The sequence below is a fragment of the Hippichthys cyanospilos genome, chromosome 9 (assembly GCF_059441005.1).
Source record: "Hippichthys cyanospilos isolate Australia breed blue-spotted pipefish chromosome 9, RoL_Hcya_1.0, whole genome shotgun sequence".
NCBI classification, from domain to species: domain Eukaryota; kingdom Metazoa; phylum Chordata; class Actinopteri; order Syngnathiformes; family Syngnathidae; genus Hippichthys; species Hippichthys cyanospilos.
The window spans coordinates 13,323,941-13,337,570 of NC_142377.1; the positions used below are offsets into that span (position 1 = coordinate 13,323,941).

General features: G+C 38.7%; 1 protein-coding gene across 2 annotated transcripts; it reads right to left on the bottom strand.

Annotated features, from left to right (window-relative positions):
- Positions 1-972: 972 nt before the first annotated feature.
- Positions 973-10,268, bottom strand: cdk4 (cyclin dependent kinase 4). 2 transcript variants are annotated; one of them, XM_088424047.1, is made up of 9 exons: positions 10,008-10,268; positions 7,724-7,864; positions 6,637-6,867; positions 6,407-6,542; positions 5,522-5,689; positions 4,480-4,589; positions 4,004-4,054; positions 3,794-3,929; positions 973-2,252 (listed from the first exon to the last, which is right to left on the bottom strand). In XM_088424047.1, the coding sequence occupies exons 3-9, from the start codon at positions 6,852-6,854 to the stop codon at positions 2,151-2,153; spliced, it is 921 nt and encodes a 306-aa protein (XP_088280173.1). In that variant the 5' UTR covers positions 6,855-6,867; positions 7,724-7,864; positions 10,008-10,268; the 3' UTR covers positions 973-2,150. The 2 variants fall into 2 exon arrangements, with proteins under 2 accessions (XP_088280173.1, XP_088280174.1); XM_088424048.1 differs by lacking the exon at positions 7,724-7,864.
- Between the last annotated feature and the right edge of the window lie 3,362 nt (positions 10,269-13,630).

The following is a 13,630-nucleotide window of genomic DNA, read 5'->3' on the forward strand; positions in this document are numbered from 1 at the left end:
ATCTTGGGAGGCAAGATGTCGCCACGTTTGGACAAGGCTGGCCATGCCATATATTTTCACTTGTCTTCATTAGGGTCACCAGTGAACTGGAGCCGATCCCAGTTGTCTTTGGGTGGGTGGCAGGGTACACACTGGACTGAAACTACCACTTGTGATACATTAACAACTATGGATTATTTTGAGGCTTCAAAACTTTTTGTACATTTTTAGAATGGAGAGAGGCCTCATGCCCCGAAAATAAAAACTCCACACACGAAGACCAGGAGAGCATTTAGAATACCAAACCTCGCAACAGTGCTCACTGCTATTTCAGTGTGCTCCCCCTACCAAAGGCCAAACGGTCTGAATCTTGATTGGGCATCAACTTTGTGTTATAAGATGAAAAATGTTAGCAAAAAGCGAAAAGGGAGGGTCATATGAATGAGTGTTTTAAAGAGGGCTGTCCATTTAAGATCTGTAATTAACTGATCTGTTTAATCTTTTAATTAAGAAAAACCCTCCACCTGTTTTGTTGTTAAACGTCTTGTCAAATTTTGATTTCAATCATTTCTTTTTTTTAAAATGCATTTGTTACCATTTACCTTCTACTGTATTTGAGACCCGTTTGAATTGCTGGCTGCAACCTTTAGTTTCAATCATCAGAAGGAATGGTGCTGTTTTTCTTTTGCCATTGGCAAATAATTACAAATTCACATTAAAATAAAGCATTAACCACTCTGTCCGTTACGGGCTTACATGAAAGCTGGGTTTGCTATGGCTTGCTACAGTAGCATCTTAGTTGGCATTGGTAGCTGTGGCTGGAGTGCTTTGCATCTATGTGGTAGGCTAAACTTAAGCTGCTCCTGTGGTAAACAATTTCCTATTTACAAAGAATGCAGCTCAAGACCACACTCCCCTTATCAAAAGGTGCCACCGAGGAACAAGAAACCTGATGCATAAAATGGATCTACTCAACAGACAGCAAGCATAAAGTTAGAGATTAAAACGTTTATTAACGCAATTAAAAAAAACAAAAACAAAATAAACAACGCAACTATGACTGTTGCAAGTGGGATAGAGGCACCTTATATATTGATAACATAATTTCAGGGGTTGAATTGGACGACTTGTTTGACTCTGCATGTAGTCAATTCGTGCAGATGTTACCTGTATTCTGAGATATTTTTTAAGGGGATGTAAAAGAAAAAAAAACTAAAAACATGACACAGGCATTTTAAGAGTTAAAATTTGGAACATCACAGATTCACAATCGTGAGTTAGCAGGTAGTATTATTATTTGTGCAGATTCTTCTGGTTCACTTTTTAGTGCAGGTACGGGAGAAGGAGGCCTCTTTGGCACATAATTGGATAGTGGGACTTGAGTTGATTTGTTTATTGCTGTGACCTTTTCAATTGCTAAGGCCCATTTCCTATCTATTGCAGTCTTTGCTCACTTCGACTTATACAAGCCAAGTTTGGTCCACACACAGACATTTGTTTGTGCTATGTCACCCCCGTGTGGGCGTGACTGATGGTATGAACAGGGGATAGTTTTGGAAACATTTTTTCTGCAGTTGTACTTTGAAAACAAAAACAAAACAAAAACAGTAAGGTTGAGACAGTCTTTAACATTGACACAAAATGAAGCTTTTCAGTCATAGAGTTGTTTGGTGATTTAAAGTGTTTTCTTTTATTCCTTTACGGTTGCAGTGCAGGCTGATTTTAGAGGGTTTTCAAACAAAACAACAATACTGGAATCTAAATGAAATCCACCTCTTCCGTCATCCAAAAATGCCAAACATTTCTCCAAAATGACTTTTTGAGTGTGATTGATGTTCAGTTGTGTATTTCAATTGATTCAAGACATGCTCACGACCATGATGTCAATTCTGTCATTTTGAGGAGCCTTTAACTAAATGCTGAGGGACAGCCACAACACAAACAATTAAGTCATGCCATGTTAACATCAATAAGTGTGACATTTACATTTTGGAAAAACCTGGCAGTGATACATAGATTTTTTTTTCTTCAATATGATTCCTTTTGTTTCCGATAGTAGAGTTAAAAAAAAAAAAAAAAATCCCGGGGCACAGGAGGCACTTCTTGAGTGTGAATCTTGTGGCCAAAGCTGGGCTGTTACCTCTCTTGTTGCTGCGTTTTATTGCAGCGGCTCAGCTTTTTGTCTCAGTCAATATCTCCTCATTGCGAAAATACGGATGATCTAGTGCATTCAGGGCGGATATTCTTTCACATGGGTCAAAGGTTAACATTTCCTGGAAGAAAGAAGAGTGAGATATTAGGAAAGTGCCGCTTGCTTATTCGCCGTCTTGCTGAGAATGATGTGAAAAGGTGAGCCTTAAACAAGCTGACCATCAGCTTTAAAATATGATTTAGAATCCGCTTTGTAAACATTGATAGCTGCCATTTTACAGGATGTTTTGCTTTCATCCTGGATGAGGCCAGTTGCCAGGCAACCGAAAGAGATTTGCAGCTCTTGGTAAAAAGAATGATCAGGGTCAAGTTGTCCGATCAAGGTTGTTGTTTTGGATAACTTTTACTACATCACTTTTCGAGGGCAAAAAAAATAAATAAATGAATCATCACATGCACCCATACGCATAATACGGAGGTTTTCAAGGGCAAAAAACAAAATACCTATTTTTTTGGAGAGTGGCATTATGCTTTCTAAAGAAATACCATTGCAATACATCAATGAATGGTTCATTCACGAATTGGAGAACATTTTACATCCCACCAATCAAATTCTAAATAATCCACACGCAAAACACTAAATCATGCAGTTTCAGAATAAACTGACTTGCCCTGATACAAAATCTAAAAAAAAAAAAAAAAGATAAGAGAAACGAATGTTTGAAAACAGTTTTAAAAATACTGGTGTACCCTCCAAAATTACATTTGTTCCTGTCCCACACCCTGCAATGAATTGAATCTCAAATGAAACAGTTCAAATGGAATGAAAATGCATTTTTTGTTGGTATAATTTGTTTCATTGACGTTTCTTGCAACTGTAGGAGCATTTGTTTTAACAAACATTTCACATAATAATTATTATTAACGGATTGTGTATCCCACAATATGCATGCAACCCAACTACCATAACCTTATTAGCATGGTAGAAGAAGAAAGCAGATTAACATGATACGCTGGACTTAACGTCATTAACGTTTTTCAAAAAAACGGGTGGAGCAAAGGCATGTCCTGTTTTTCATGCAAGTTAGCTTTACTTGAATGTCTCACTCTCCCTCATGCAACACTGTTATGCATAAGACTAAGAATGAGACTTTTTTTTTTTTTTTCTTTTGTAAGTACATATGTAAGTTTGTCCTCTTGGTCAGCAGTAACAGCTAGCTAAACAGATAGTTTCTACTCCTGAAGAAAAGCTAATATTAGCAGTTTTGCAACACTTACCGGTATTATACAAATATATACTGTATTTACTTACTATAGTTAACTATCTATTACTGTTGTATATGTAGCAGAAAATCTGAAAAGTGAAGGTTTACTTTTCAAGAATTTTGAAGCTAAAATGTCCTCCTATTCTGGGAATATTGATTGAAACATAAATCTTCTGAGTCATTTTTCACATGATAGTGTTCAATGGTTATAATGCCACCTGTCACATTTCAGGGGATCTTTTGGAAACACTTTGTTGAATTTGTAAAATAACATTTCCATGGCAACATGGCGCAATCCTGTTTATTTTTATTTCCCCAGTCAGGACGACGTCTCAGCTTGCGGTTGTCTTAACATCCTCATATGCCGTCATTTCACTTCCAACTCATGGACATCTTACCAGCAGCAGTTGTGCCCCCTGCTCATTTATCTCTGGAACAAAGTCAGTTATTGGGCAAGCCGTGAAAGGGGGGAAGTGTTTTCTTGAAAGTGTAACACCAGTAGGCCACTCCTCCTCAGGTGGAAGACCAATCACTCTGCAATGACACATCCAATTTATGAGAAATGAGAATAATCAGGTGAGGTAACTCTTCATGAATGTGTGACTCACTCAAAAATTTTTCCGAGCTGGTCCACTTCGGATTCTCCACAGAATAAGGGTCTAACAGAAATAGCAGTTTAAGTATGAGATTTGGAATTGCTTCCTGGGTTTTCAGATTGTGAATAGAACTTCCAATAGTAGGGTCATTATGACAGTTAAAAAATGAGAACTTATTTCACAATGCAAATGAGCTGAATGTTCAATTAGGAGACACTTAATCATTAGGTCAACTTATTAGGTACGCTTGCACCCGTGTGACAAAGTCAGCCTTTACTTCAGCTCAATTTTGAACGAACGTGACATACAGTGTACAACCGCACTACACCATAAAATAAGGTGTTCTTAAACAACTTTTTCCATGATAAAACCCCACATTCTACATACAAATTAAAAATCCAATTTTTACCCTTCTAGCAGAGTGACTCTCGTTATAGTGACGTCAGAAGCAGAGTCTTTTAATTCGATTAGTATTTCTGCTGACTCACTTGCGTTTGAACATTTCAGCAAAGATGCAGCCGGAGCTCCAGATGTCCACAGGTGTAGCGTAAGTCGACTGCAGCAAAACCTCAGGGGGCCGATACCACAGTGTCACCACCTTACAGAGATCCATGCGGCCAAAGTCAACGACCATGTCAACATTGTTTGTTCAAATCAGCTTTGACAGCTTGGGTGCTCACATTCAAACAAAAAAGGTTTAACTTCATTGACATGGTCCACAGATCCACATATAATGACTATGACTAAAATAATGCAAAAATCTATGTTTTCAGTATAGTTGATTCAAATTTAGCTACACAGAGCTAAGATAATGGACTAGTAAACCTTGATTTAGATGTAATATATAAATCTGAAATGACTTATTTTTCTAATTCTGCTTTCAAAATAGTAAAAAAAATGCTAGCCCCCAAATTCTCTTGGCCAAGTTCTTATTTGGAGTTAAAGGGGAAGTCAACCCTAAAAATATATTTCGTTATGTTCTATGCAACGTTACTACTGTAAATGTAGCTTTATGATTGATATTGTGTTTGTGGAATAGGAATCAAGCAGTAAAACCCACCCGCTTATAGCAATCTAAGGGGGCGGCCATTTTGCCACATGCTGGCACTTCAAAATGACATCACAGTGCAACAGCAATGTCATTTCCAGGTGACAAAAAGTGACCACCCCCTGAGATTTATAAATATGGGTAGATTTTTATGTTTGATCATGTTCCACAATTGCAATATTAATCAGATGACCACATTAAAATAGTTGAGGGCGTTTACAACATATTGTTGCAAAGAAATTTGGGGGATTGAGCCCTTAAAATGGAAAAAGGACAAAAATACCAATGGGTTTTTGACCAAGAATAAAAAAAATAAACAAAGCATTATTTTGTTTGCATTCTCAGCAAGAAAGTATTCTATTTCTCAATTGAAAGTGTGCCACAATATATATATTTATAAACATGTTCCTTTAACATCCAGCTAATGTGTAACTAAATACATGAAAAATATATAAATGCATAAAATTCACAATGGTTCTTACCACAGGAGTCAGGGCCATGTGGCAGCTGTACATGCGCGCCAGTCCGAAGTCAGCCAGCTTCACCTGACCCTGGCTGGTTACCAAAATATTCTCCGGTTTCAGGTCCCTGTGCATCACACGGTTTGAGTGTAGGAATGCCAGACCGCACAGCAGCTGTTTCATCAAGTCCTGCACAAAAACAAGCAGATACATGTCACCAGACACCACAAAGTCCTAGTTGAAGAAGCTAATGATACCCACTCCCATAAAACGACAATTGCAGGTAGTAACAGAAAGATCAATGGTACATATTCTTAACAGAATAGAAACAATATATGCCCATGTGAAATGTTATACCATCATTCTGTGCATGTTGTTTCAATGTTTGTGTTTGAATTTTCACTATTTCAAGCATTATACTGTTGCATGGATGTTAATCGTTAGCCTGCTCAGTGTTTTTCAACAAGTGTTAGCATTAAGCTAGCACAGCATTGCAAAAGCAAGCCATGTAGGCTTTAATATACATGAAATTCTGTTTGTGTATGTTTTTAGTCAATAAACTCCTTGAAGCATTCAAACATCTCTTTTTGACAAATAGTTTGATATCTGTCTAAGCACACACAAATGACACAATTGTTCATAGTGTAGGGCAGTGGTTCTCAAATTGGAGTACTAGTACCCCTGGGGGTACTTGAAGGAACTTCAATGAAAGTTTTGCGGCAATTTGAAAAGGTTCAGCACCAATACCAGTGCATCCGACGGAGTTACAACAATCTGTAACTTATCAAAAATTTGTTATCTCTCCAACATTATCTCTCAAACCTGAACTATAAATGTCAAAATTTGTTCTGTTGGTCAATGAGTTTAGATCCAACAATTTCTCATGATTAAAATTGCTGTACTTACTTTGATGCATTCAGGGGCCAACCCAGGAGCAGGCGCTTTCTCTAAATACGTCTTGAGATCTTGCTCTACATGTTCAAAGACTAAAGTGACTTTAGTCTCCTGCTCCGACCTCTGGGTAGCGCACACGTCCATAAGCCTGGAAGAGTCAAAAGAAGAGTGAGGATCTCTGAGGCTGCGCTGACAAGAAACCACACAAAACAGGCTGAGTGCACCGCCACTCACTATCTTACCTGACCACATTGGGGTGGTCAAACTGTTCCAGTCGTTTTAACAGAGCCACCTCTCTGACCGTGGAGATGGGGAGGCCATTATGGTCTGTCTGGACCCGCACGCTTTTTAGAGCCACAAACCTACCACTCTCCGTATCACGGGCCTTATATACGGTCCCGTAAGCTCCGCCGCCTATCTCTGCCACTCGCTCATACTGGACGCTGGTGCCGTGGGCCATGACCGGTTTCACACTGAGAAAGAAATACAGATTGTATTACATGATCTTGGAATAGAATACAAGAACAAGCAGAGATGACCACAGAGAGCAAATTCTTCTATTCTTCTTAAATAAACACAGATTAGCAGCGTTAATCTATTTCTTTATCAAACTTGATGTTTTGAGATTCGTTTTTATGCATCTGTCCTATTGTACTTGAGTTGAGGGTTGGAAAAAAAAAAGGTCATTCCTGTAATGAACACTGATTGGCTGTCATTGTGTTTGGCATAACCTGCAAGTTTAGGAGCAAAAGAAAAAGTGAAAATGGAGTGAGAGTTGCGTTTAAGCAATTCTGCGACAGACAGGACAGACGATGTTTTTTTTTTAATCAATGTTAACATTTTTCAGTGATTTAAAAAAGAAAAAAAACTTTTTTTTAAAACTGATGGTTGAAACTAAAGGTTCGCACTTGGGACTAGGCTCAAATACAATGCATCCATTAAAGAAAATACATTATTTAAGCCACTTTTTTGTCATATATTAATCTAAAAGAAAGGTAAGTTTTTTTCAGACTTCAATGAATTACAGAACTTTATTAATTGTTACATCTCTTGACATTTCTAATTTAAATGCCAAACATTTAGGCTTTTGTGCCGTCTCATCACTTTTTTTGTTTGTGAAAAGGGGCTGTTCTGTAGATCAATTATTACCCGAGAGGCCTAATTTCTTTGGTTAAACTAATGCTGTCAAGAGGTGTGTGTGACTTTGATGGTGCCTCTAAGCCCTGCTGGGTCAGAGCTTGTTCAAGGCGGAGAAATGGGCCGCAGCGTGGATTGTGTCTGCAGGGGAGAGTGATTGAAGTGCAGCGACAAATGAAGAGAAGCACTTACAAAGCCAAACACTTCAGGCAATGAATCAACTGCCTTTTGTAGTGCGTCCCTCTCGTCGGTTTCCAAAATATTAATGCTGTGAAATGGCGGTCCAACTTGTTCACAGCATGTCGGAATGTAACTTCGCTTTTGCAAGGTTGCCTCATAAGAAAAAGATCAGAAGTTCAATAAACGCATGCCTGCTGTATACGACAAGAATTGTCATTTTGTTGTCGTATCCAATCATCGCATTTTTACTTTCGGATCAATAGCAAAACCTCACCAGCAATAATGCAGGCTAAAACTCCAGCCAGCTTTACAACTTAAAGTGTGCGAGTGATTAATAATTTTCACAACCCGTGTATGTGGTAAAAAATATTGGGTGGGTGGGCAAAGAATAACCCTACAGCCCATATCAGAACGGTCTGACCCAAGACATTATATGCCAACGAGTATCGCCTGTCTATCACTTCAAAATGTTATTTCAAATTAAGTAAATAACTTCTTCAGCAGATCTTGACGATTTCCCAAAAGGACACTTCATGTTTATAATATTTTGTATGTGCACACATCTCTAACCCCAATTACACAACGTGTTTTTAATCTTTTAATTTCCAAAGAGTTCTCGAGAAAAAAGGTTGAGCGACACTGCTAAAGGATGAAGCATTTAGTTGTTTTGTTTTTGAACTCATTCAATGCCAGGGACGCATTTTCATTTTTTCATTAAATTTGACACTTAAGTATCTGGGATTGAATGTCTGAACTCTTAAAAAAAAAAGTGAGATTACATCCCTGGCATTGAATGAGTTAATAAATATAATATACGTGTGCTTATACAAATTCTTGGGGAGTCAATGAGGTTACCTGGCGGTGCTCGGGAGTCTAGGAAAGGCACTGCCTAGAATCTCCTGTGTTTGATGGCTATTATATGAGCTGATGCACAGCAAATGTCTTTTACTGCAAGTTTGTTCTTGTGGCAATCATTATGAAGTCAAGACAAATGACCACACGACCTCTGCCATCCATTTTCTATAGTGCTTGTCCTCATTTCGCGTCATGGTTGATCTGTAGCATTTCCCAACCGACATTGAGCAATAAGAAGGGTAAAGACAACGACCAGTTGTTCTAAATCACTAAATACACTGCTAAATTGTGCATTATGTTACAGTGGATTAAACGTTCAAATATTTACAGTAGATTAAGTACGCGTAAATCATAGCCAGCTATTTATATTTTATTCTACATATTTAAGTGCTGTGTGAACACTCAAGACTGTATACTGTTACAGTGGATTGCAAATTATTGTATAACTTGAAATACTTATTGAGTAAAAGCAATTGCCGTGTTTTTTGGTGAACACTTTGGTGTCCAAACTTTCTTTTGAGAAAAATGGAACTATGCGAAGTCTGCTTTAATTTTCTTTTTCACATTTCAATAGCTTTGTGGGCCTTTCCAAATGTCAATAATTATATATTCCAAGGGCCGCTGAAAAATGAATGGCAGGCCGCAGTCTGCCCCTGGGCCATACTTTGAACATTCATGGCGTATGCATTATTTTCTACTGTATAATAATATTGGTCACGGCGGTGGTATTTGAAGAGCTTTGTACTTTGTTTGGTCACTTACAGAACCACCGATTTTGGCCTTGCATCGAAACTGGCATGCATGTTGAGGACACAAGATTACTTGAACTAATGCATAGTGACAAAATTAAAACGCGACACAATTTTGAATTTCGGACCCTGAACCTTAGAGGCGGATCACATGATGTCGCCTTGTGATTTTAGTCCAATGTGTTCAAGGCAGCATATAACATTTGATTATTCAATAACGCCAGCAGGGAAAACAGCTGGAGACAACATTGATGTCTGCTAACACTGAGGTCATTCACCTGAACACGGAGCCCACTCATTCATCCCTTAAAGCTAACTTTATCGTGGGACTGTTTGACGGTTAAAACATACATTTATGTGTTTCTCTGCAACATTGTTAGTTATCTAAGCCATCTGGACACAGGAGACCGGTGGGCGGAGGCAGTGAAAGAACCAGGCCAGAACGGGGGGAAGCGCAACACGTGGTGCGGCGTCGTCTTTTGTTAATTATAAGTTAACACTAAAAAAGTGACCCAAAAAAAACGTTTGCATCCACACCTTCACCTTCTCTGACGAGGCACACTCCAAAAGAAAGAGAACTGAACAAACTTGCACGTGCGGCTTTACATAAACGACTAGGGGCCAAGCTGTTACCCACACGAGGGGAAAAAGCAAAGATATTTGTCACACACTTTTGCTTCACACTATCGTACCTTGGTCTCTCTCCAGAACCGGGTCCGCTTCTTTTCGAACTTTATGAGGCGTACATGCTTTTCGATGCTGTGCCACGTCGAAGTTTACCCCGACACACAAGGGCTCAGGGGCGGCCAGGTCTAGTCTTGCAGCCGGCCCAGGGATCTCGATCGAGAAAAGACAAATCAATCGATAGGAGTTGGACCTCCGCTCCCACCCTTTCTTTTTCCTCGCAGTCTGCACTCTTTTCGGGGGGTTGTCGCTTCCTGTTGCTTCAAGAAAATCCGCTCGGAGGCGGTGCTACATAGAAGCAGTGCTCATTGGCATGCACCGCGATAAGGAAACTGGCAAGCATATTTGTATTATAATTAATATTGTTCACTCATCCAATAGAGTGTCAAAAGTGACATCAAAATGTCCTTTCCGGATTTTAAATATGGATGTTGTCAGACGCCTGTTAAGAAAATTAGTGCAGAATACTTTGTAATAAATTTATAGACTCCGTACTTATTTATTGATTAATTAACGCACCAAAGAGTATTTACGTGGTAGCAGAGATCATGCAGTACTAATAATTGAGTGTTAACAATAAGAGTGCCAATCAACAAAGTGGAGACTACAGATTATTTTTCACAAAACTCAAGACTTGGAAGATATGTATTATTTTAGGGGTACTCTTGCTCAGCAGGGTACTTGTGTTAACAAGTATACCTACAGTTAATACACGGAAACGAGTGTGTTGACAGTATATACTATCCAGTTAATATGTATACAGCCTTATCTCAGAATATTCTTAACCTTAGCAGTCGCTCTAATAAATACTGCACTTGAAACATTTGAAGTTCTATTTTTTAATCCTTACATTCACTGCCTATTTACTTTGCATTTATTTCCCCTTACTTTCCTTTATTTCCAAAGGGGATGGAGCATTAGGACCACTTAAGACTGACGGTACAGCGGGAAAGAACCTTGATGTAATGTACAAATAAAAAAAAAAAAAAAAAAAAAAAAAAAAATATATATATATATATATATATATATATATATATATATATATATATATATATATATTTTTTTTTTTTTTTTTTTAAAGTCTACTGTATAGATAGATAGATAGATAGATAGATAGATAGATAGATAGATAGATAGATAGATAGATAGATCCCTCCTTTGCAGAAAATTGAGGTGTTACAGCAGCAGAACATCTTTCAGGCGTACTCTACAAAATCCTAAATGATGCTAATGGCAGTGCCCTCCTTTTTTATCAGTTTATTGAGTGTGTTTCTGTGTGGAGTGCGAGCGCCCACCCCCCAGCACATAACCCTTTAAAACAGTGCGCTGGCCACAACAGTCTCATAAAAAGAGCACAGCAATGGTTCGCAGACATTAAAGGATCAGGACGGGATCAGGTTCGGGCCTCTTCCACCTGAAATCAAAGACCATTTCTTTGGTCTTTGAGATGTTCAGCCACAGGTGGTTAAGGTTTCTCCAGGTGGTAAATTCCCTATTTGTGTCCTGTCCCACATAGCCTCCCTTACGCAACCCATCACAGCTGAGTCATCAGACAATTTCTGAAGAAAACGGGAGTTTGAGTTACGTTGGAAATCCGATGTGTACGGGGTAAACAAAAAGGGTGACAGAACAGTTCCTTGTGGGGTCCCTGTACTACACTGGACAGTCTTAGAAACACAGGTTTGGAGCTGCATGTACTGAGGTCTAGGAGTTAAATAGTCCAGTGCCTAGGAGACAAGTGCTGACTCCAGCTTCAACTTCCTCAGATTCTCACAACAAGAAAACAAAACAATAAAATGACAGTTACGTATGTAACAGTGGTTCTGTGAGCCTGGGAGGACCGCCTCTGGCTTTCTGGAGGGGCGAAATCGAACTACAGATTTCATAAATATGATGGCGCTGCACTGAATGTCATCATGTGAGGCGTCAAAAGCTATTTGACGAATCAGTCACAAAGAACAAAGCACGACAGTATGAAGTAATCATTTTCAACTGGATTGATAAGTAAAAGCACCCCTGAAGCGTGATGCTGATTTGATTGTTTTTCTCTTGGTGTTTTTGAACCAAATGTTTTCATAATTGGGCAGTCTTTGAGTTTTTGTCTTTGTAAGAAAAAGCTGCAACTTTACCTTTGTCCATGTCATCACGTGTTGAACACAGCCTGTACTTGCAAAAAAATTTCTACAGCTACTTTAATGTTGCTCCAGGCCTCTTTGCAGCTGCTGTGACCAGCATTTTGGCTTTAACCATTTACAAAGAATGTCCAGTTCTTAGTATTGACACTCACTTTCTTGAGAGAAATATTGTTGGTCTGGAAGGACTCTCATTGACTGCTGTTTGGCCCAGTTCAAAACTATCATTGCAATCAAATTATTTTATTTACTGTGACATTCTTTGTGAGCAACATCACTTTTCGGCATTGGTGGTGTGTGGGAGAGACGGTAATTTGTCTCAGTCACTGTTGCGCTCAAGAGTTAAATGACCAAACATTGTAACACTTATAACACCATGAATCATCACATTTTTACCGCAGCAGTGACATTCACACTCATTCACTACGGGCTCTCCGACTAGCCATGTTGAATTTACTCGACTTCCATGTGAAGCTTTAATGACGGCATGCACACTGTTTGCTGATTGGTTATTTCAACTGTTTGTCTGGTCAGGTTTGGCAACTGTGCCGTCTGTTCATCCAGGGCCTCTCTTTTGCATTTTTTTTTAATGTCACATACAAATGAGTATAGGTGGGTACCGGTACATAATATTGGTACCAGGTCGATACCTGGCCTTATTTGATTATCAGTCATCGCCATGACAGCCGATACATGTACAGTACTTGTATTGGCCATACTGTTGGAGCAGTTTTATGATCACTAAAGTACACTGTGAGAAGTGTGGAAGTAAAATGTATTTACTGAAACATTCTATATAAATATGCTCTATATAAATGATTAAAATAAATATAAATTATTTTTGAGTGTAGCCTACATATTGGAAGAATTGAACATTGCTGTAAGTAACATGAAATTTCAGGGAAAAAATTATATTGGAATATTTTTATTTTAGTGACATAGGTACTTGGCACTCTGTAGTTGGTTTTGGTATTGGTGGAAACTCCCGTTGAGTACTCGTTCTGGTGACAGTCTGTAAAATGTGGTATTGCATCCTTACATAAAAATGCTTGGGCTTGACGGTGGTCTCCAAGTGGCCATTTTTTAGCGACCAACATTATATCATCCACTGATAGTGATTTTCTTGCATTTCCAAAGAACGTTGACTGCACTCCTTCAGTGCGCTGAATTTAAGAGGAATGAGGAGTCGCATCAATTGACCCTAAGAATACTGTCAGCTGTATTTAGTACCACAACAGCATTAACACTTAATATGCGCTCTTCAGAAAACGTCAACTGAATTTTTAAGAACCACCCGATGCAAGTTGAGTCCTGCAGGAGTCGCTCCTTCCCACTATAAAACATCCGATCAACTACAGGTATAAAACAACTTAACAGATCATTTTTTTCCTAAAGGTTTTTCCCAAAGCTGACCTGTTCATGGGTGAACTTCAAATATCAGAATTTAACGGGGATATAGTGGTTATAAGGATCATTGTATTTATTCACTACCTGGAATA

Bases quoted from the DNA above. Each gene is read 5' to 3' on its own strand.
- cdk4 (XM_088424048.1), bottom strand. From the start codon at position 6,854: ATGGCCCACGGCACCAGCGTCCAGTATGAGCGAGTGGCAGAGATAGGC. The intron at 4,590-5,521 runs GTAAGAACCATT...GATCTCTGTAAG, and splicing joins ACATGGCCCTGACTCCTGTG to GTGGTGACACTGTGGTATCG. The intron at 2,253-3,793 runs GTAAGATGTCCA...TCTTTCTTCCAG, and splicing joins AGGGGGCACAACTGCTGCTG to GAAATGTTAACCTTTGACCC.